This window comes from Neurospora hispaniola (genome assembly GCF_033458365.1).
Source record: "Neurospora hispaniola strain FGSC 10403 chromosome Unknown B0T23scaffold_3, whole genome shotgun sequence".
Taxonomy (NCBI): domain Eukaryota; kingdom Fungi; phylum Ascomycota; class Sordariomycetes; order Sordariales; family Sordariaceae; genus Neurospora; species Neurospora hispaniola.
Window position 1 is genome coordinate 1,877,736 of NW_026944408.1, and position 21,971 is coordinate 1,899,706.

General features: G+C 51.6%; 6 protein-coding genes across 6 annotated transcripts; 2 read left to right on the forward strand and 4 right to left on the reverse strand.

Annotated features, from left to right (window-relative positions):
• The first annotated feature begins 2,993 nt into the window (after window positions 1–2,993).
• Window positions 2,994–3,507, forward strand: B0T23DRAFT_376866 (uncharacterized protein). Its single transcript, XM_062836995.1, has one exon. It carries the CDS (start codon window positions 3,186–3,188, stop codon window positions 3,381–3,383), a length of 198 nt encoding a protein of 65 aa, XP_062693977.1. The 5' UTR covers window positions 2,994–3,185; the 3' UTR covers window positions 3,384–3,507.
• Window positions 3,508–4,319: 812 nt separating this feature from the next.
• On the reverse strand, window positions 4,320–5,474 carry B0T23DRAFT_394656 (uncharacterized protein; the record flags this gene model as incomplete). Its single annotated transcript, XM_062838142.1, has 6 exons — window positions 4,320–4,613; window positions 4,669–4,736; window positions 4,915–5,019; window positions 5,057–5,177; window positions 5,240–5,297; window positions 5,332–5,474. The coding sequence occupies 6 exons, from the start codon at window positions 5,472–5,474 to the stop codon at window positions 4,320–4,322; spliced, it is 789 nt and encodes a 262-aa protein (XP_062693978.1).
• Window positions 5,475–6,103: 629 nt separating this feature from the next.
• B0T23DRAFT_111403 (kinase-like domain-containing protein) lies at window positions 6,104–8,577 on the forward strand. Its single transcript, XM_062831862.1, has one exon. The coding sequence runs from the start codon at window positions 6,386–6,388 to the stop codon at window positions 8,375–8,377; it is 1,992 nt and encodes a 663-aa protein (XP_062693979.1). The 5' UTR covers window positions 6,104–6,385; the 3' UTR covers window positions 8,378–8,577.
• Window positions 8,578–10,902: 2,325 nt separating this feature from the next.
• On the reverse strand, window positions 10,903–13,766 carry B0T23DRAFT_452556 (transmembrane amino acid transporter protein-domain-containing protein). The gene is made up of 7 exons (XM_062841147.1): window positions 13,443–13,766; window positions 12,670–13,353; window positions 12,189–12,601; window positions 11,950–12,110; window positions 11,826–11,891; window positions 11,373–11,767; window positions 10,903–11,281 (listed from the first exon to the last, which is right to left on the reverse strand). The coding sequence occupies exons 1-7, from the start codon at window positions 13,628–13,630 to the stop codon at window positions 11,128–11,130; spliced, it is 2,061 nt and encodes a 686-aa protein (XP_062693980.1). The 5' UTR covers window positions 13,631–13,766; the 3' UTR covers window positions 10,903–11,127.
• A 1,609-nt stretch (window positions 13,767–15,375) lies between these two features.
• B0T23DRAFT_376872 (3-isopropylmalate dehydrogenase) lies at window positions 15,376–17,663 on the reverse strand. Its single transcript, XM_062836996.1, has 4 exons — window positions 17,374–17,663; window positions 17,184–17,204; window positions 16,875–16,946; window positions 15,376–16,810 (listed from the first exon to the last, which is right to left on the reverse strand). Exons 1-4 carry the CDS (start codon window positions 17,422–17,424, stop codon window positions 15,842–15,844), a joined length of 1,113 nt encoding a protein of 370 aa, XP_062693981.1. The 5' UTR covers window positions 17,425–17,663; the 3' UTR covers window positions 15,376–15,841.
• An 826-nt stretch (window positions 17,664–18,489) lies between these two features.
• Window positions 18,490–21,736, reverse strand: B0T23DRAFT_111481 (uncharacterized protein). The gene is made up of 4 exons (XM_062831863.1): window positions 21,477–21,736; window positions 19,930–21,362; window positions 19,149–19,857; window positions 18,490–19,063 (listed from the first exon to the last, which is right to left on the reverse strand). The coding sequence occupies exons 1-4, from the start codon at window positions 21,500–21,502 to the stop codon at window positions 18,775–18,777; spliced, it is 2,457 nt and encodes an 818-aa protein (XP_062693982.1). The 5' UTR covers window positions 21,503–21,736; the 3' UTR covers window positions 18,490–18,774.
• Between the last annotated feature and the right edge of the window lie 235 nt (window positions 21,737–21,971).

The window sequence follows — 21,971 nt, forward strand, 5'->3', positions numbered from 1 at the left end:
ATTTCACCAGGCACTGTCCCTGGCATCGTCCATCGCACTGCCGAAGGAGATACGGAAAACTATCTTATTATCGGTCCCGGCCCCCCCCGATACTGCGCGGTGTCGTCATCTTTTTCAACAGAAGCCGGGCGACCGGCGCCGTATCCAGGCACGCCGCCAGGGAGGATACCTACTTCAGGAACGGGATGAAAACTTGACAGCGCTCCGTCCAGTTCCAGCTCCAATTGCTAATGCCTACATCACTCATAAGCTTAGAGCCAACTCCACCGGAAAACCCAAAATCAAGAAAAAAAAAACGATAGCCAGTAAAATTAACCGGACGAGTCCACGTCAACACAGTCGATGAGACCATGGCTATCATTGTTTTGCCCAAGTTTCACTCTCGCGATGTTGGGAATGCCCTGAATGACAGTTGCATTGTTGTTGTTTACGACCGGCAGGGAGAGCCAGGCGGGTCAGGTCCATTGATATCAATGTACATGAAAACAACTGCGCTCTTAGTACAGCGGCAAAGTAACCGCTGGGTTTACGTTCATGCATCTCTTGACGGCCCGTTGAGACCCAGACATATCGTTTCACGAGCGAAACCCTTTGATGGATTCCTTCATTAAGTTGTAATGACCGGCCTGGGGCTTTGCCAACACGTCTACTGGAATGAGATGTCGTTCTGGAAGTCTGCAAGTGCAAAATTACCAGTGTAATGAACAAACAAAAGATCATTTGGTATTGTAAGATTCGCTTGTTCCAAAACAGCGGAATTATACCCCAAAACGGGCATGCACTCTATTACAATAATCTCGGAGGGGTTCTAAAGTATCATCTCCTACGTCGTGACGTTGCAACGCGAAACGGCTGGGCCCAATCTTCAGGTCATTGGACACAAGGAGTTGACCTATTAACTGAGCTTTGTGATGGTTGTGAATTAGGCAAACGGTTAATTCTGATACTATCATAGTGAACAACGATGTTGCGACTGATATGACTGTCCCGTCCGATTGCGCTCGCTCAACAACACAACAAATTGCTCACTTCGAGTCACACTTGCAATTACCTTTCACTTCACTTCCATTTTCTTGCCTCCCAGTTCCGATAGACAGGAACCCAAAAGGTCACGAGCGTTGACACACGAATCGAACCCGCCACCTTCCTCTACCAAGTTGGTTCCCGCTGTCGCCGACGCCGCCAGGATGTTCCCCGCGGCGATTACAGTAGTGTGCGTGTAGTTCGACAAGAGCGAGCGATAACGGCGGTCATCCTGTTGGAATCTGGGGTTACATGCGGTCACACGGGCTTTGATCGAATGGCCAAGCTTTCATGGAGCAGCCATTTGTTGAATGGTCCCCAAACCTCCTCGAAAAGTGGTGATAGCAAAGAGGGGATTCCCATGGCGAAATGATATCATGTGTCCTCTATATGTGGTCCCTAACCTTTCTACCCCTCAAGCAGTGCCCCCTTTTATGAGGCCTTTCTCAAGGTCCAATGCGATTGCGACTTGGGACACATGTGTTCCTCGTGTTAGTGCAAAACTCGCCCCCGACAATTGCGCCAATGTCGAACGTTTTTAACACTGATGGATGGGCCACGAGATCTGGATAATCGATTCGCTCATACCTAGTCGTCCCTTTTGTCTAGAGCCTAAACATCATCGTCGGCCGTGATGACAACATTCCACCTTTCTTTCTTTGTTTGAGATGGCCGAGCTGCCCGGGCGGTTATCGAATCAATTGCATCGTCGTTACCTGCCCTTTACTTACACGTGTAAGTGGCGGTAGCCCCGTGCTGCAACTAGGTATGTGTAGTGTATGTTGTCCGTAGATTAGATAGATAGCAGCACCCTCTTTCGTCCGATAGTCTGCTTGTATTTATCGGATGGTATGCCACATTGCGACGGAACGTGCGAAGCAAGGTGAAAGTTCCACACACCCCTCAACACCATTGCCGAGGCTTGGCGATGCGAGCACTTCACGAACCTTGCTGGCCACGCCGCTTGCTTTGTTTGGAATTGAAACGCGATAAGAAGTCGGGTGTTCTGAAGCTTATCGCCGGCTGTCTTTTCAGGATCGTGATCAGCACCCCCTTTCTTGATGCGCTAACAAACAAGAGTGGTGCACATACACACGCCCCCAATCTTCATCTGAATAGCCTGCATTTTGTGGGGCAAAGAGGACTCCGGCAGCTTGTGCGGTCCATTCGTCCCAAAGGAGATCTTGGGTGCGGTTCAGTGCCGTGTCGCAGCCCTCGACAAATGTTGAGTCGCCATGGCGCAATTGATTGCTCGCTGCTCATAGCGCACACGGTAGTGTACTTGTGATCATTTCGGAACGATGAGATGATGGGCCCCTTGGCGGCGAACGTCGAGACTCGGGAATGCTCAGAAAACTGGGGAAGTAGGTAACGTATGCGGCATACCTAGCTTGTAATTAGTTTCATGTTCCGTGAAACCGTGACTTTGTTCACATCCCGAAGAGCATCATCGCGTGAATTGTCCCATGAACATCGAGAGAGGCAGCGTGGCATCTCTCCTCTTCTGAAACAAGAAACGCGTGTACGTATCGCCGGGCGGGCAAATTGCCAATCGACAGCGTTGTTGCTATTTTCGCATCCCGAATAAGAAAGTGAGCAACGATTTTGATTGAAGGAGAGGACGCTGCTGAAGCGATAATCATCAAGGAGGATTGCAGGGCGTGCGGACTGCGGACCGCAGGGCGCGTGCGTCTGTGCTTTTCTTGGTCATCACTACACTACGCAACAGTGCTGCTTGTACACTGCCTCAAGTCCTGCCTGTCTATGGAGTGTCGCTCGCTCGCGGTGAAAGAGCAAATAGGAATGATCCAGACGCAACAGGAAGCAGACGGATGTCGCTTCGTTTGCTGCCGCTGACCAATGACTGTGGAGTAGCGAGCGCGAGTGTGTGAACTGAAACAGTTGAGAATGTTGGGAGTTCAGTGGTTGTGTTGTTGTTGTTGATTGACGGAATTGGCAACCACGACAAACCGGAAACGTATCCATCATTAAACCCCAGCCCAAGATCATCTCGATGGTATCAAAAAGGGAGACCGGCTACTAGCAACGCGAATACAGTCTGGACAAGTGGCAGCTTCGTGTTGACACAAGAAGATTAACAGTGCACAATTGGTGATGACTCCGACGTGATCGCTATCCCCTCGGGAATTTGGAAGCTACCCATGCTCGCCATTGATGACAAGTTTCCATCATCCATCTACTTTTGCCTCCCAAGCTCCGTTCTCGCTTGTACCCCTTACATTCGTCCCGCCGTACCGCAGCACGTAGGTATGCTAGTGCTGCGTACGCTCGTACCTACCCCTAGCTTCCTCCCACGTTTTTCCAAGCCACCCCTCGCCAGTCTCGTTTGGGATTCTTGAGGGTTCAGGTCAGATGTACGATTCTGACAGCGATTGCCTAGGTCGCGGTTGTCCTGACTTTATGCGATGATGGTTTACTCGTTCGATGTGACGGCAGTTGAATGAACATCATCGTCTGTCATGGCGGCATCCGTCTGACGTTGGAGGCCATGAAATTTCGAGATGGCGATGTGGATAACGTGGCGCTAATCCCATTACAGCAATATGTCACTAATCCGGATGATCAGGCGGGGCATCATCATAACTTAAACTGAGGTAAACTCCGTAATAACGGTTCTAGCGTATGGAAAAGCCATTCCTGCCTCTGCAGCATGCTATTTGTCAGATCGAATGGCTTCCTGTTGCCGACACCTGGCGGCAGCGACAGCAAAGACGGGAGATCTAGGAAAGCTGGTCGAGCACGTGGAGATGCAACGCAACAAAACGTACATACACTACACTACCTACTCAACAGTGAGGTTGCCATTATCCTTATCAATAACCGAGAATCGGCCAGATAGTCTGAAAAGACGGCGGACGCGGGGAAACCTAGATCGGCGGTGTACGGAGTTGGACCTCTACGGCCACGCTAGTCGACCATTGATACACGATAGCATGGAAGAAGCCATCCGCTATCCGTGGCCGGCATAGGAGTTGTCATTCCGTCCTTTCGACGTGCGTTGACGTTCAGTCAGTCAGTCAGTCAGTCATGTCGTTGCTGGTATGCACTTTGAGCTCCGTACGCGGCATATGGGTTTGTACGTCTGGACACGGTGTCAAACATTGACGGATTGTATTGGCACTCCCGCACTTTCACACAACTTAACCGACTCATCTCACACAATGGAACGTGGAATTGGGGGTCCCTGAAAATGATGCCAATCCCCTGCCTGTCTGCTGTGGCTTCTTGTGCTGCCAGTGTGAAGGAACGGGGGTGACAGCTGCCCCAACATTACCTTACATTACATGGTATTCAATACCTGGTAGGCGTTGGGGCGTTATGCCCTGTACCTGTGCGCTACTTGAGCCCACTGCGACGTTCATCAGGGTGCTGAGGTACCGTGTAGGTAGTGTAATACCAAAGACGGCGGGCTCGTGCAGGGACCCGAGGGCGGTGTGTGTCTTGGTTGGTGTGTTCATCTGTCTTGGGTCAGTTCCAGGTCGTTTCCAGTGTGGTTGCGTGGCAGCAAGCGAAGAATGCCATTCGTCGTCATTGTCGAGATAGCCACCCAGACCGTGTCGTGACGAAATCTAGACACGTTGAGACTCAGCAGTACGACCGGCCAACAGCCCAGTGCTCGCCCACCATTTCGCGACGCAGTGATCGGCAGACCCTGGCCGTCTCTTTGCTCGAAGCGGCCTTTTGCTGGGCAGCTGCGAGTGATGGAGTGACAAAGCGACGAGTGGAAGCCCGTCCCGCGGGCGTGCTTGCCCAGGGGGTCACCCCCGACTCTGAGAAGCACACTGGGCTGTTCAGCTCAGCGACGACGGAGGTCGGCCGCTCCAGTCACTCCCTCTGTTACAACCAGGGCCAGTGCCAGAGGTACCTTACCTCTGGAGGAGGTACCCAGCATGACCTCCGGCAGCGCTGACTGACGCTCGCAGCGGTTCCGTCCTCTTCCACCTCCTGCCTGCTTGTTCCATTTCGTGCTTCCCACTGCTTCCAGGTTCTCAGGCTCCTTTTCAATACCCACCTCCGCCATCCACCCATTTCACCCTATTCCAAACCACCTTTTTCTCTTCTCTCTTCTTTCCTGTATAACTCGTCTTGTTCGCCGTCGTTTGTCGCGCTTCATTTGTCGTGCATCGCATTGTCTGTTTTAAGTCGCATTCGCCTCGCAATCAATCAAAACAATCAATCCGTCAACTCGACGCACCTCATCCGACTTCGCATCGCCTCGCTCGTCCCGATCGGATACCATTGATTGCGGCAGCCTTGCATCGACATCGGGCTCCATCCCCAACTTACACATCAACCAGCCTTTGGGTTCCCGACTGCGCCGTTCGAACACTGGTTTCCTTCTTTCGTCTGTTCCAAGTCAAAAAAAACACGAAAGACCACTCAGCGAGACGAGCACTCTGAAAAGCCAAAAAAGCAACATCGAAGAGCATTACGCATTCAGTTGCATCACGCTACCGTCTTCCACACTCCGCCGAGTCTCCAGTCAGCATACCACACACACACGGACTAGACCACTGGTTGCTTGCTTGGCTCCCCCGGCCTCTTCCATCATCGCCGACCCGCAACTTCCGTTTTCGTCCGTTACCAAGTTGCTGCATCCCCGAAGACCTGGTATCCACTTTTTCCAGTGTGAATCACATCTCGCGTGCCGAACCAGGGGGTTGCAAAGAGTCACTCCACGGCCCACCTGTTCCTGAGAGACTCTTATACACGGCGATCGGTCAACCCTTTCTGAGATATCTCCGACACAACTCTTGATCATCATAGTCAACAACATCAAGCCATTGAGATACGCTGCCAAAACCACGCCGTCGTCGCCTTCAAGGCTCTCCCCTTGCCCTCTAGCCCGGCTCACCCGGTGTTTACATTGGTGATTACTTCGACCAAGCTCAAGTCACCTGGACAAGCATCATCAACACCGCCAACGACAACAACAACAACTCAGAACAGCGTCAAACGGCCTTCAACTTATACCTCGCCTGACCTGGATTCGATGTTACTATAACAACAACAATTTCTTTCTCCCTCCACCCACTACTCTACCGTTTCGACGGCCCCTTTCTCGACCGACTACTCTACAGTCACATTTCCTTTGTTGATTCTTCACCTTATCACCGCTTATGAGCCTCAGACCGTGAACGATTTCGACTTGTTTTCACAGTTCTAAACCCTGTACATTCTTCCATTTCTTTCTTGCTTTTACGGCGTCTCTTTTATACCTCTTTCGATACTTTGAGAAACACCTGTCTGCAAAGGAAATACACACGCGCATTGTATCAACTATCTACAACACAAAACCAACTCAACACCTATACCCTAATCTTTTCCCCCAGCATTCGCCATGGACTTCTGCCTTCGGAACAAGTTCCAATCTGGAGTTCTCCTCGCTGGACGATACCAAACGATCTCCCCCCTCAACCATGGATCCTTTGGCATGGTCTTCATGGCTCGCGACCTTAGGACTGGTCAGAAGGTTGCCATCAAGTGCCTGACAAAGAAGGGAGCTGCAAGCGAAGCCGGCTTCGACTTTGCGGTTGACGAGAAGTCTGAGGAGCTGGTTCTTCATCGACGTCTTGGAGCCCACCCCAACATTGTCAACTTCATCGACACCTTCGAGACCGAAGCCCATACATACATCGTCCTGGAGTACTGCGAGCGAGGCGATCTCTACGAAGCGATTCGTCTGGACCAGGGTCCTTTGGAAACCGAGCATGTGAGGCGATTCATGCTGGAGCTTGTCGACGCTGTTGCCCACATCCACGCCAAGGGCATCTACCACCGCGACATCAAGCCCGAGAACATCTTCCTCACCCAAACAGGCTCCGCCAAGTTGGGCGACTTCGGGCTTGCCACCACGGAGAAGTGGTCGTATGAGGCTGCGGTTGGAAGTGAACGTTACATGTCCCCTGAGCAGTTCGACTCGGCCGGTGCCGGATACTCGCCGGCTGCGGCAGACATCTGGGCTATTGGTATCTGCTTGCTCAACGTTCTCTTCGCCCGCAACCCATTCACCACCCCGACCGAGGCCGACCCGCTTTTCTTGGATTTCTCGCGCGACAAGCAGTCTTTGTTCGACGTATTTCCTTCCATGTCCCAGGACACCTATGAAGTCATTGTTCAGTGTATGAACCTTGATCCTCGTAAGCGCTCCCTTGAGGGTGCTCGCGAAGCTCTCCTCCGCGTCATCAGCTTCACCACCGACGACGAGATCCTCGACGACTTCTGCACCGCCGATGGCCCCGTGGTCGCCAGCTCCAACCGTGAGCCTCTTCGCACCCCCTCGATCCAGAGCCCCCAGATGGACACTGGTGCATTCCCCTGGGCCAAGGCGCTCCACGCGAACACCAAGAGGCAACTCAGCGACATTCCCGACGACGAGAGCTATACCGAGGACCTCTTCTCTACCTCTACCGCCACCACCTCCGACTGGCTTTCCGCTAGTATCCAGACCCCGCCTTCTGTTTCGTCTGTTATGGACTCACATCTCGCTGCCTCCATGCAGTCGCTTAACATGGGCTCGGCCGCTCAATCTAGCAAGGACATGTTTGCCAAGATCCCCGTGAGGCCTTCGGCCGCCACCGGCTCTCTCCCGATTAACATGGCCAAGCAGCCTAAGCAGTCAGCTTTGTCGCTGGTTTTCGGTCGCAAGGATACTGTCTCTAAGAGCTGGAGTGATCTGTGGGACGAAGAGGAGGAGGAGGAGGAAGAGCAAGCCAAGCAGCTGGCGTTGAAGGAGATGAACTCCAGGACCTGGAGCCAGGAAAGCAAGCACGATAACGAGAACACTCCTCGCATGGGTCGGTCACCGGCTACCAAGGCGGGCAGTCTTCACGTGGAGCACGACATCCCGGCTATTGATATGCATCTCGGTTCCAACATCGACGACGATCTCGCTGCCGATGGTTTCTTCTTCCACGATGCCCCCGCACGGAAGGAGCCCACCCAGTTCTCTATGAGCCACTCTCCGCCTGCTCGGAAGAGTGCCCTAGACAAGTGGCAGGCTCTGGGTGAACGTCGCAGGGCGACAGGAACCACACCTCCCAAGGGTTCCGAGTCTATCCCGAGAACGCGTCAAATTCCTCATAGCTTTGGCGCCGCCTCTCATGATTTCAACAATATTCACCACAACTCTTATACTGTTCACTCGAACAATCACTCATCTCATCATTATTCTGCCAACATCGGAAAGAAGTCTACCCCGGTCAAACAGTGCCCTTGGAGCAAGGGACGCGATCGGGCATTTGACTGGCGCAAGGAGAAGCGTCATCCTTTCGATGTCGAGTGGGTTGGTGGCTGGACGGGAGCTCCTCTCGTGCCAGTTCATCACTTGTAGTTGGGCTATCACCTTCGCTGTGGCCCTCCATTGATTCATACTGTTTTTGGGTAAAGGAAATCTGCTGATCCTAGTCGGAGTATTCGGGCATTTTTGGTTTTTTGGCTTTTTTTTTTTTGGCTTTTCAGGGGTTTTGTTGCTTGGGGTCAAACGGGCGGGTCTGTCGTCAATATTTTCAGGGATTTACAGTACTGCATAGCATGGTTTAAACAAACAAACAAAGGGCGAAACGGCATTCAGATACAGAAACTGGACATTCGAATTGGATTGGGTTTTCTCTTCTCTATCATTTCATTTCATTCATCGGATCGAGACATATGGACATGAGCCCGAAGGATCAGCATTTTTCTCTTTTCCGGTTGAAAAGACCAAACAAGGACAGTTACATGGGATTGGTGGATGGGCGGAATGGTGAATTGGGTTTCAACTCGCTTTCTGTGTATTAGATATTCTCCGAACATCTCTTGTGAAGACCATCAAAGGTCACAACAATACCAGAAGTTACCCACTCGAACGCTATATCTTTGTTTTATGCCTTTTGTGAAACGTGATGAACTGAATGGGGAAACAGATGACCAGATTACGTTTAGCTTTATCTCAACGTACGCGCCTGCTCAAAGAAGTACGTACGTCATCGACATATTCCCGCCGCGATCGATACAATGACAACATTACCATGTCTTTCAAGTCCCATATATATTCGAGCGGTTAAGCAAAAATCGTAAACGGCCAACGGCCGGCTAGCCCGACCGAGGACGGGTCATGTGTACTATGTGTGTGACGGTAGACAAACAGAACAAAACAACGTACACACATACATACACATAGTTATGTACGAGGTTATACGGCTGTTACTCTCTCGTGCCCTCTCGGCCTTCAAGACCGCGAGGTTGTTGAGGTATGCCCGGGGATGCCGATGGTTAGAGGGCAATCTGTATCACAAGGACCGAAAGGACATTCTACTCTGTTTTATTTTACTTTTTATCATGTAAAGTGTTTTGACACTGGTTCTGGTGAACTGTACAATCCATACATATACACAACTACTTGCATACACATACACAACTACTGCATACATATACACGACTACTGAAGGTTATTGGTTCTAATGGGAAATTCGAACCCGGACGAAAGCTAAAAGGAAGATGACGTAGGTGTTGGACGTACGTTCAGCTTACACATAACATATATTATTTAGACGGAGGAGGACGATGACGACGGGAGTTTACTAGGTTTCCCTGCTGTGACGCCCCCCTAGGTACATACCTCTATCGCTGCACCACGTCGATGGGTGAACTTCTTCCTGGTCATTTGGAAATGCTGATTGCTGCTGCTGTCAGGAATTTCCATGGAACCTGGCAGGAAGTGATTACGTGGTATATGAGGTGATTAACGTGAGTTTTCACCTTCCGGTTGTGAAAGGAACGAGTTGTTGTGTTATGCGACGTTGGGATTCGTAGGGAATGGGGAATGCAACAAAGGTAGGTGCGGTGTTGCAGGAAAAAGAAGAGGGGAGGAGGGGGAGGGAGATGGATCAGCTGGAACATGAGAGGAAGGAACGATAGTGACAATGATGGACCAGTGGGGAAGGTAGTGCAGTGGGTTGGTATACACCTTGTGGCGGGTATGGTCGAACTGCAAGGCAAAAAATTGAAAGTGAAGGAGCCATGCAAGGATGAGACTCGTCGTTACTGTTAGGCCTAATGCTTCGAACCTAACATAACTTACCTACCTATAATAAACAGACAGCGGTGGCTAAAAGAAGTAAGGTGTAATATCGAAGATAAAGAAGAGAAAATGAGGCCGCTAGTCTATATTGGCTGGAATACCTAGGAAGAGACTCTCACCATACGATAGCAGCCCAGATGGGATGAAAGACCAGATCGTGATACAAAATTGAACAGTGCTGGCATATGCTATTGTAGGTTTGGCAGTCAACCCTGAATAGTAATGCGATCATTGTATACCATCATCATGGCCCTTCGTAGTTAATTGCCCTTACCTCTTCTGCTGAATAGGTATGCTTGACCACCGGATGGGAGTGGTTTCAAAAGTCGAGCATTCATATGCGCATTTTGCTTTGAATATACTGTGTGCCATATCTCAGACCGTGTCGAGATCTTTGGAATGTATGTAAGCAGTATCTTTCATCTCATATTGTTGTAGTACATGGATTGAAGCACCGAAAGATCCGACGAAAGTAAGAAGATTTCAAAGATCAAGTATAGGATGAAGCTACAAGTAAGCTACATTCAGATCGGATGGAATTCTTGATGTTCGATGGAAGCTCAAACGGGATGGAAGATCCATGGTTCTGGTTAGTGCTGGCATCTAGCATCACACATAAGAGACGTCGTCAACGTCTATTCACTCTATACTCAAAGTTTGACTTTGAACTCGAATCAACACTCTCCTACTCAGCGAGTCTTGGAATTAGAACCGGTTCCAAACTTGTGAATTAAAAGAAGGAAGCAAGAGAGACGAGAACTAACGGATCAAGATCATTCAGCATTTGTCAGTGGCATACCATGAAATAGAGTGATTTGGCCGTAATACCGACCACATTAGAGGCTCAAATGCATTCCATACACATTCAAGATGAATATAGCTAGCCTAGCCTGACCAGTTCAAAAAGAGATGCAAATAGCGACACCACCATGATGCAATGCGGTCTAAAATAGACCATCCCAAAACAATACCCGACAAACTTGAATAACAATAATTATATGCAACATCATCCTGACTCCCCTTTATTCAGGAGCAAAAATGCTCTTTGGCAGGAAAGCCCAAACAGTGCCAACGGTAGACAACGTGATGGATATCGCAAGCAAGAAGTAATCGAAAATCTTCTCTCTGCGCGACATGCTGCTGCCGAAGAGCTTGAGGTGGAAGAGGACGGGTAGACTATCATCAAGAAAGGTGCTCGTTAGTCCTCCGTATCCACACGATAACCAGTGAGAAAACACAAGAAAGCTGAGAATAAGAGACCACTTACATTACGCAAATCTGGAAACACAATGCACTCCCCATAAAAGCCATGATGCTATCAAATGCCGGGAATACAATCGATATTACCAGGAAGCAGAAGATGGTCAGCGCGCGAATGGCAATCTTCATGACGCCACGGAAGTACATGGAGCGGCCCACGAGCCCGGAGCTCTCGGCGACCGTCGTCGTGTGCAGGCCGAACAGGACCTCGAGTGTGGCAATGATCGGACGCGCGTTAAGCGGGATCTTGGTTAGTGGGATGATGGCGACGAAGGCGCACATGAAAAAGGTTAGGACCTTGGGGTAGCTGGCCTCGAGCAGGATGTTGGATGTGATTTCGTCGCGGACGCCGTCACCGAACATGAGGAGACCGGCGACTGCTGTGGTTGCGTCTAGGAGATACTACAAGGGAGGTTAGTAAGTGCTGCATATGTGAATGGGGCGAACAGATGTAACTTACGGTAAACGAAAAGGTGATTTTCAACGCCTTTGTGTACTTGTACGGATGTCTCATGTCTCGGTAGATCTAGGTGAGGATGTCAGTATAGGAAGTCACTAGCATTTTTCCAAACCACCCATCTTACATTTGGGAATACGCCATGGCCACCCCAGGGAGACATGAGCAGACCAAACGAGAGAGGCAAAGTCAGCCAGTTTTGCGGAAACATGTAGGTTTTGGCAGGCTCGATAAGGGAACCAGGCGCTGTAGGCTTGAGGAAGCCATCGGTAAGTAAGATGAGGACAACTGGGCGCAACTTAGTTAGCCATGTTCATGACACGTGTATAAAGCCTCGGTTGGAAATTCGACTCGCTCGCAACTTACTTGAAAAGCAGCAGAAAATGCCAATAATGCTCGTGAAGCTCAACAGCCTCAACGGCAAAAAGTTCAGCGGTACCATAATAACAGCACATATGATCTTCCACCCTGTGACCGACAGGAAGCCCGGGAACAGAAGATCGAGAGAGTCCGCAAAGAGAACAATAAGGGCGACGCAGGCAGCAAGTAGCTCGAGCGTAAAGAGAATACTGGTGGCTATGCGCGCACTTCGGCCGAACGAGATGAAGGCGAGGTCGGAAAAGGTGATCAAACTAGGATCCAAATCCATGCATTTCGCCAACAGCTTCGCGGTATAGACGGTTACGAGGGCACATAGAAGTAGAGTGACCATGCCGCAGAGCCAGCCGGCGTATTTGATGCCCATTGGCAAACTTAGGAGGCCAACTCCAATGAGAACACTATTGGACAAAACGCTGTGTTAGTAACGCTGAGATGAACTTAATAGAGAATGCGAAGAGCGACTTACTTGATAGAGTTAAACACCGTCTGCGGGAGCGTCGACTGTCCCTCAACAGCCAACACGATCTTCCCATCCTGCTCAACTTCCTTCACCAGAATGGGCGGGATCTCCTGATCGGGCACGTTCGCCGGCACTTCTTGGGATTCCCTCCACAGAACCGAGACCTGATCTATCGATTGCCTGCTCATGCTGCCCCTGGACTGTGTAGTCCCATAATCAGGAATCGACCCATAACTGCCCACGATCGGAGGAGTAGCCAAGTGTGGCGGAACAGCAAATATCGATCCAGCGCTTCCTACACGAAACCCCTGGGCGAGCTCATTCTCGAGCGCCTTCGCCTCGCGTTCTCGGTAATCGGTCGAATGCCGTTGCGTCGTCGTCGTTGTCGTGCTAGGTTCCGCGACTTCGTTTTGAGGAGCAGAGCCGGCAGCAGATTCAAAGTGTTGTCGTAACAGAGATGACCGGGGCGTCGCCTCGCCAGCTTCGAGATCACTCCTTCCATACTGAATGGGAATCGCGCCGGAGGGCGGCGCTGCTATTGGGGCTTGATCCGGGGCAAAAACGAAGGACGGGCGTTGGGGGATGACTTCGCTGAAGCCGGCGGCGCGCTGCCAACTCCTGGTGAAGGAGCGGATACTGTTCACGCCTCCAATATCGGCCACGGCGGAAAGACGGTTGGTGATGGAAGATCTGCGACGGGGTGGGAGGTTAGCAGTCCAGTCTCGTGCGCCTTGTTGAAAGAGTGGCTAGAATAGTTTCGAACTTCTAGGTACACTTACCTCCTATGCCTCAACTGTGGCCATTCCCCATCCTCGCCGTAACCATTAGCATCAACACTGCGGCCAAGCAGTGACTCGTTTTCGAACTGAACACTCCTGTTTCCCACCGAGGAAAAACTGCCAGTTCTGCCGGGAGACTGACCCCCGCGCTCGTACTGGTCCCAGGTTGTTGGGTTTCTTGACGACATGGGTGGTGTGACCTGGGGGAAATCGTCCAAAATCGTTTCTTGTATCACTATGGTATTGTTGCGAGAAAGGGTGAGAAAAAAAGAGAGAAAGAGAGACAGAGAGAGGAAAAGAGAGAAAGAAGGCGAGGCGATCACCAAGAGTTAGACAAGAGACGACGACGGAAGAAAGATCACACCGAGCACACAAAACGCCGAGCGAGCACACAAAAAACACACCAAACACAGAGCTGGTGAATCCCTCCCCCCCGTTACCCGTTCCACTTCCAGACCCGACGTGGCGGCAATGACAGAGACTGATTTGATCTCACGATTTCGATTTCCCCTAGCTTCGCAAGTCGCGTAGGAGGCGTTCGGCTCGACGATGGGCTAGTCGAGGGCTACTGCGTACTGCGTCACGCAGCCCAGTCGGCAAGAAAGCCGGGGTGATGCCGGCTCCCACTGGTGGCTCGGATCTCCAGGTGGAGAGGGGATGAACAAGGCCAAGAGTGACGGGACGAACTGACTGTTTGGTAAGGTGTGTGTGAATAGGTAGGCTGTGGATCTTGCTTGCAAAGCGGAGAAAAAAAAAACACCACAAAAAGGTCGAGGGGCCCTGGTTGCTTTTTTGGGTTTCTAGATTGTCTTGAGGGGAGACGGACTGGTTGAGACCTGATCTAAAGGCTATTAGGTTAAGTATGTGGAAAACCGGCGAAAAAAGAAAAGCTAGATTAATCACAAGGGAACATTGGGCGGTCACGGTGTTTCTCCAACACAACTAACAAGATTCGCATCGATTTGCGTGCAGTGGTCGAAATCTTCGAATCCTGTAGAAAGGACGAGGCCATACCCAAACATTCAAGGGCGGCACAAGGAACGAACCGACGTCACCCATTCATGGACTTGGCACTTTGGAGGATTGCTTTTGACCTCACTCCAAAATGTTGTAGGGTAGGGGTGCAACACAATCGAACCCCTCTACACTACGCTATCTCGGACCACCATCCCACGGTCAACGCTACCGCGGGATCGGAAAGGGTATGATTGACAATAGTGAACAATGAATGTAAAAAGGCAAATTGGCCAATCACCAGTCAGCAAGATGCCTTGATTGGATTGCGCATGCCGCGCCGCCGCTATCGAGATAAGAACCGGACGAGAGCACTGCTCTTCGGGTAAAAGAGGCTCTTGGTTATCTTGATTATCTAGCTACAGATGACTATAATGTAACTCAAACTAGGGTGGAGGGTTTGGAACATCTTGGGCAGCAGGATGGATGACGCCGCGACCGGACTATGTACAACATGTGTACTGCGGTATATACACAACAAACGTAGATACCTCTATCATACCGCGCTTGGAATGTAGGCAGGTCGGGTTACAGGCTCGAGGTACCTACACTATGTTTTGGCGTCACCTCACATCACACGCTCACCTGCCTCATCCTTCCACTTTCTTGCTTTGAGCATTCGCATATTATTATCCATTCAGCGCATCCATCCAGTAGTGTACCCGGTATCTTCTTCAAATAGTGTAAACCCCAAACCCGGACTTGGTTTTCACTAGTTCATACGGCAGAGCAACCACAAAAAATGCAAGATTTATCTTTTCCCAAACTGCTCGCTCCTCGCCCGAACCCATCACATGTATCCTGTCTGGTACCTCCCTATACACAAGACAGGACAAAAGAATCGTATGAACTCTCCAGCAGTGTATCGTGACAGCTCCAGTTACTCCGAGCAGCCTGAAGAGGTCACTACATACTGTAGAGATCTGCCGTGCGGGCGCCAACCATTTCCAGGTCCCACCACATCGCGCGATTCCGCAATCGACCGACTGCGTCGCCCCACTGTTTGTTTGCTTTAAGATCTAGATCGTCTGGGCGAAGTTGCTTTTATGATGTGATTGCCATAGGGCCATAGACACCCTTCAATGCGGCTACACCATTGCGGTGTGGAGAATCCATGCTTTGAACTCAACATAGCATCCATTGCTTTGGTATCTCGTTATTGTATATTCATAAGAAGGGGGCCGGGTCCAGGTTCAATGGACATGACCAAGTCCCTTTCTTCTACCCTTCCCGTATCAAGTTTTCCAACATATGCACGTAACTCCCTTTTAGGGATGAATTTTCCATATACCTTTTTGATCCCTCATATGCCTCCTTAACTCCTACGTATGAATACAGCGCAAAGAGCATTGTTTGCATCGCCCCCTCCCGTTCAGCCCGAGATACTAAATTGAAGCCTTAAGGATCTTCTCCAACTCAGCAACTACAGCGCTACCCATATCCGAAGTGGTAGCGTTACCGCCCAGGTCCTTGGTCTTGGTACCGTTGTCAATGGCAGCCTTGACAGCAGCCTCAACGGCATCGGCCTCCTTGGGGAGGTTGAGCGAGTAGCGGAGCATCATGGCGACAGAGAGAATGGTACCAACGGGGTTGACGATACCCTTACCCGAAATATCGGGAGCGGAGCCGTGGATGGGCTCGTAAATGCCGTTGCACTTGCCCTTGCCGTCGGGGATTCCGCCCAAGCTGGCGGAAGGGAGCAGGCCGATGGAGCCGGGGATGACCGAGGCCTCGTCCGAGATGATGTCGCCAAAGAGGTTGCTGGTGATGACGACGCCGTTGAGGGCACGGGGGTTCTTGACGAGCAGCATGGCGGCGCTGTCGATGAGCTGGTGCTCGAGCTGAAGCTGGGGGAACTCCTTGCTGATGACGTCGGTCACAGTCTTGCGCCAGAGGCGGCTGGTGGCGAGCACGTTGGCCTTGTCCAGAGACCAGACCTTGGCGGGAGGGTTCTTGGCCAGGGCGAGGAAGCCGGCGAGTCTGGCGATGCGCTCGATCTCGGCGCGGCTGTAGGGCTCGGTGTCGCAGGCGTAGCCGGAGCCGTCATCCTCGGTGCGGTCACCAAAGTAGATACCACCGGTAAGCTCACGGACGACAATGAAGTCAGTGCCGCGGCAGACCTCGGCCTTGAGGGGAGAGCTGTCGACGAGGGACTCGGAAGCAAAGTTGCAAGGGCGAAGGTTGCCATAGGTGCCGAGCTCCTTGCGGAGCTTCAGGAGACCTTGCTCGGGGCGGACGGTGGAGGAGGTGCCCCATTCGGGACCGCCAATGGCACCGAGAAGGACGGCATCGGCAGCCTTGGCGGCGTTGAGGGCCTCATCGGTGAGGGGGTCATTGTGTTTGTCAATGGAGGCCTGTAGTACATGTGAAGATGCAGTGTCAGTAACCTGCCTATTCAAGGGTTGAAGGTAAACTTACACCGCCAAGGAGGTGGTTCTGGAGGTTGAACTTGCCAGCCGAAGGGCTGTTGGTCTCGATGGCCTTGAGGACCTATAGACAGGTAAAACAAAACGCATGTAAGCTTTGTGGTCCAGCTAAAAGAAAACATGGTCACTGGAAAACCGTCGCATCACACTAGGTGCGATCGTGCTTGGGGAGCCGTCCAAGTTGGGAGCAGAATCGGAAAGTTTGTCCGTCATTCTTGCGTGGCTTGGGGCCATGGATCGCGAAGGTACCCGGATGTTTGTTTGTTGATGCTAGCGAACAAAAACGCATTAAAGCACGTACCTTGATGGCCTCGAGAACAACCTGTTGTAAACAGAGACTTGTTAGCTATTTGCGCTTCCCCAAGAGTCTGTTGTGCTTTCCCATTTCCCAGTCCAAAGACCGGTGGTGGCCGATAACCGGGCATCCCATGCTTTGGGCTGGGGAAGCTGAGCCAGCCAGGGGCAAAGGGCAGAGTAGGGTGGAAGCGTACCTCGGGACCGCAGTGGTCACCACCGAACACAACAATGTTATGAGTAGCCATCTTGTAATAATAGAGGGAGCTTCGAGGAGCTGGAATTATCAAAGCTTTGTGGGATTTGGAAAGTGAACTATGGTGTGAAACGGTAAGCTTCCCGGTTGCGCAGAGCAGGTCAAATAATCGATGGAACCCAATTCGTCAAGCCGCCGAAAACCGCCCGCAGTGGATAAGTGACGAGCAGCAAAGGACGAAAACGTAGGGAGGTCTGTCTGTACATACCAGAAACAATAAGTCGAAAGGGGTATCACACGAAGCTCAGCGGGATGTGGAAAGTAACAGTATGAAAAAGACAAGAGGAGGAAAAGGTAAGTACGAGAAGAAGGATACAGTGACGTTTTGCTTCTCAAAGTTGAATTGGACGGATCGATTGAACAGCTGCCCCGCGCTTGTCTGCCACCCGATCTGCTGATCTTTAAACAGCACGCACGCTGAGCTCTGGGCGCGCGCTGTTCTCGTCGCATTGCTCCACGCACAACGCCGACCCCGCCTTCCGAAGTCGGCGCTCCCGACCCGTGCCAGCATGTTTTTCTTCTTACAATCTTTGCCCGAGGTCCAATCACCTCACCGGCTTGCGCTTTGTACTATGGGAACTCACCGAGTTTTCGCTGTAGAGTCATGATTGGAGCCTTCTACAAACTCCGATCGGGTCCCGCTTTGCTGTTGCCAGCTCCGGTTTTTAGCAGGCGCCTGAGCTCCAGGTTTCCGGATGACAGCTCCCGGTGCTTAGCCTGTGAACGGCCCGGAGCTACCGCCGACACCGCAGCTTTTGGGTCTGGACTTTGAATGGCTTCCTTTCCCAAGACATTCACCCAAGGACCGGCTGTCCGGAGCTAATTGCTGTCGATCCTACCTCTAGTCCGGTCCCTCTGTCCAAGCCCGGATACGGCTCTTGAGGGCGAGGCTCCGACAGGGCGAAGCCGGAGCCCAGATTGTGGATCCAAGGCCGGGTCCCGACATGATCTACGCAAACATATCAGTTTGTATACACTTCACATCGGTCACCCCTTTTTAGTGTACACTAACTAGGTCAACAAAAATAAAGAAACCGCCAGTACGACATCTGCCTGCCTGCAGCATTACATCGACATCAAATTTTGGCATACATGACCATCAACAAATAAGCATTATCCGCTCCAGGTGACTCGGGTATCATTGTGCATTTCTGCTCCGTGCTCGTTCTTCTCCGGAATGGCTAGCTGTCTGTCGCGTTACCTGCTCTCGATAATCAAAAGTAAACCTTTTCGCTCCTTTCCTATTTCCATCTTTTCCAGTATATTTTTTCGCTTAATGTACTGCTTTTCATGCACGTCATGCCGTTTCCCTTCCGCAGTCCATATATTTGAGACAGCTTCTTCATCGAAATGACTTGAAAGACGACTTATGTGCCAGCGGTGACCCCAATGACGACCCTGAAGTAGGCCTTATCGTCGTCCCTACTCCTGGTGTCCCCTTCCCAACGACTGCGGATTGTCTCACAGTCCGTGACGAGCTGCTATAAACTCCATTGCCGCCGCCACTGCCTTGTATGGGGAATGTCGTCGTCTTCAAGTTCGCACAGTATGCGCATATATAGATGGACGGCATTGCCCGTTGCGAAGTAATCTTCACGCATCTACCGTGTAGCCACATCTCGCACGATTCGCTGTGTAGTTGACAACCCATCTTGTTAGCTTTGCTTGACTAATACTTTACTGACACGCAGGAGAACAAAAGGAAAATACACGTACCACTGAACCATAAAGGCATTTCCTGGGTCGAGATCAGGCCTTTTGCAAATACAACGCACGGCACGCATCTTGGTGACGCTAGCAGTTGCATTGGACGACGAGGGCGTAGGTAAACTCGCCTCAGTCAGTGCCGTGGGCGATGCTGTGAAGCGGCTGGCAAAGTTCATGCTCACACTCGTTCCGGTGCTATTGCTGTGGCTGCTGGACGTCAGCCGTCTCATTATCGAGGGCGAAGGCTTTTGCCTCATCCGATCTTCTCGCAGCTTGAGGAGCTCATTGACGGCATTGCCTGACATCTTGCTGGTCGGGGTCATCTCGCTGAAGAGAATTTCTTCATCGCTTTCGTCGCCCAGATCGTGCAACCCGCCGTCAGATCGGAAAGAACCCAACGATGTTGTACTTTGCGCACTGAAACTGAAGTTTGGCTGTGAGTGGCTGGAAGAATTAACAGCGGTCCTCGATTTGCGGGGGTCCGGTATAGAAAACGAAGTGTTTCTGCTGGGGATGATAATCGGCTCATCGTCTGCTGACGACTCCTCGTCGTCTTCCGAACACCAGCGGCGACAGCCACCTACTGATTGCGAACTAGTCCGCTTACGAACGGTCATAGGGTTGTCGCGTTCAACGACCAGCGTCGTCTCTACACGGGCCCGACCGTTCTCGTCGATGGTGAACTTCGCCTGGGTCCTTGTCCGCGGGCCCGCCGTTTCTGGAATAGATGTAAGGCTGGGCAGTCGTTGATGGCTGCTCTTTAACGGCGATAATCTGCCACTTGACCTACCGGGCTGTGAGAGAATAGGGCGACTAATGCCCAAGCCAGAACTGTTGGATAACTGAGACTGTGAACGTGGAGCCGGTGCTAGCACTGGCAAGATGGCTCGACTGCCTGGTCTCTTGCCTCTATTCTCACTGAGACTCCTCCCAAGCCCGGGACGGCCGATGGGCTTGACAGGAGAGGTTGCTCGTACTTTGTCCTTCTTTCGGGGCTCCATTTCCCTTTCACTGGCTGAGCGACGTAGCTCACCGCGTAATGGCACCTTTGCAACTGACGCACCTTGGTTTCCCGACTGGGCGCCCTGAGATATCTGACGGGATGGACCTCGCGACGACCCTTGTGCCACGGCGTCAAAGGAGGCATCCATAGTAGCAGACGACGGCCGACTGAAGAGGAGGCCCGGGTCGACGCCGGTGTTGATTATCCCAAAGGAGTTATCGATAGCAGTAGCATATGTACCAGTATACATGATTTGATCCGCTGACGAGGTCATCAGGGCCTGCATGGGCGCTTGAGACACCATGACATGTTCATTTCCACCACTTGACACAACCCGACCTCCATTGACCAGTACATTCTCCGGAATAAAGTGGTTGGGGGCTGAAGTTTCCCAGTTCAGTGAGTTCATAGGTCTGGACGGTGGGTGCGGCTCCTGTCGAAACAGGCTGCTGCTTGCTCCATTGAAATCGATATCCATCACCTCCAAGCTAGGATCCGTCTCCCAGAAGGGTTGTGGGTTTGCAAAATCGCCTGTCGTGGTTCCGGAAAGCTGGAAGTTAAACATATCGCCTTGGTTCGTCATATAGCTGCCCATGTCTAGTTGATGGGATGTCTCCAGGTATTCTTGCTGGACAAAGTCCTGATCATTGTGCATAACGCTGGCGTCAAGCCGACCGGCAAGCTTGCGCTGGCCTTTGTGACGTGAAGGTGGAGGTGTTATAATCTGGGCTGGGTGTGGATCAGCGGTATCGGGTGATATCTTCTGAACCGATCTGGTTTGTGTAGGGTGAGGCAGCTGGTTCGAGAACGCCAAACTGTTGAAGCTCGATAGGACCAATGGCTCTCGGGGCAGGCTTAAACCAACCAAAGACTCTACCGAAGGTGATAGCTGTGCCGAATCTGGAGAGGAGGAGGGGTTCGCAGAAGCAGCAGTCAGCCCCGCAGGAAGCCGGTCCCTTGACAGCGACGCCTTCTGGCCAGACAAAATGAAGGCCGGTTTCTTTGAGCCAAGTTCTTCGGACAGACCTTCTGCTTCTCTAGAGTATCCTGGTGTGTTTATGAAGACGGAATACTCCTTGGCAAACCCAGGAGTCCAGCCCGCCGTATCTTCAGCGTAGTTCCTGTCGTCCTTGGGCGTGTGTAAGAGGGGGCTCGACGAGGTGTTGGAGTTCGGGGTTCGGGTAGGTGTAGACGGCTGAGCGGTTTGGTCACCAAAGCTGCTACGAAGACAAGAGGGTCAGTAAGAAGAGGAGCAATGAGAAGGGAGGGATGGGATGCCAGTCTCTCAAGGAGGAGGGCCCGGAGTAACAAGATGGTGGTATGAACTGGCTAACCTGCAAGCCAGCTGATCCCCGCTCATATCAGTTTCTGCCTTGTGCCATACATATATTCCAATTCCGATCTGAGGTCGAGGTGGAAATTTGCTGATGGGTGGGCTGGTATGTAAACGGTGAAGAGAGATCCTTCAGTCGTTTGCTTCGGGTATAGTGTGGATAGAACAGGGCCGAGAATGGATTACGGAGCTGATGGCAAGCTGAAGAGGCTGGAAATCGGAATCGGTAGGTGGTCGGTCTTGTCTACGTGCTGTTTCTTGTGTTGACCATCCCACTCTTGGACCTTTCTTTTTTTTGTCCTGATGATTACTCGAATCTGGGGCTGGTGTGTTTCCCTCGCCGATCGTAGCCGTGACCACCGTTATGAACGTTTTGGGACTCTATAGGGAACGTGAAGCAGATGACAGTCCTCTGGTTAGTGCACGTCGTCCTAGCGGAAAATGAGGGATGGATGTAAAGTCAGGGAGGGGCTTCAGCTGGAGGGAGCTATCAAAC

Excerpts from the sequence above, each read along its gene's own strand:
- B0T23DRAFT_376866 (XM_062836995.1), top strand. The coding sequence starts at position 3,186 with ATGCTCGCCATTGATGACAAGTTTCCATCATCCATCTACTTTTGCCTC.
- B0T23DRAFT_111403 (XM_062831862.1), top strand. The coding sequence starts at position 6,386 with ATGGACTTCTGCCTTCGGAACAAGTTCCAATCTGGAGTTCTCCTCGCT.
- B0T23DRAFT_452556 (XM_062841147.1), bottom strand. The coding sequence starts at position 13,630 with ATGTCGTCAAGAAACCCAACAACCTGGGACCAGTACGAGCGCGGGGGT. Across the intron at positions 12,602-12,669 it reads ACGGTGTTTAACTCTATCAA|TGTTCTCATTGGAGTTGGCC; the intron begins GTAAGTCGCTCT and ends TTTGTCCAATAG. Across the intron at positions 11,892-11,949 it reads GCCATGGCGTATTCCCAAAT|ATCTACCGAGACATGAGACA; the intron begins GTAAGATGGGTG and ends ATCCTCACCTAG.
- B0T23DRAFT_376872 (XM_062836996.1), bottom strand. The coding sequence starts at position 17,424 with ATGGCTACTCATAACATTGTTGTGTTCGGTGGTGACCACTGCGGTCCC. Across the intron at positions 17,205-17,373 it reads GTGACCACTGCGGTCCCGAG|GTTGTTCTCGAGGCCATCAA; the intron begins GTACGCTTCCAC and ends TGTTTACAACAG. Across the intron at positions 16,811-16,874 it reads AGAACCACCTCCTTGGCGGT|GCCTCCATTGACAAACACAA; the intron begins GTAAGTTTACCT and ends CATGTACTACAG.
- B0T23DRAFT_111481 (XM_062831863.1), bottom strand. The coding sequence starts at position 21,502 with ATGAGCGGGGATCAGCTGGCTTGCAG. Across the intron at positions 21,363-21,476 it reads GGGGATCAGCTGGCTTGCAG|CAGCTTTGGTGACCAAACCG; the intron begins GTTAGCCAGTTC and ends TTGTCTTCGTAG. Across the intron at positions 19,064-19,148 it reads AATGCCTTTATGGTTCAGTG|CGAATCGTGCGAGATGTGGC; the intron begins GTACGTGTATTT and ends TCAACTACACAG.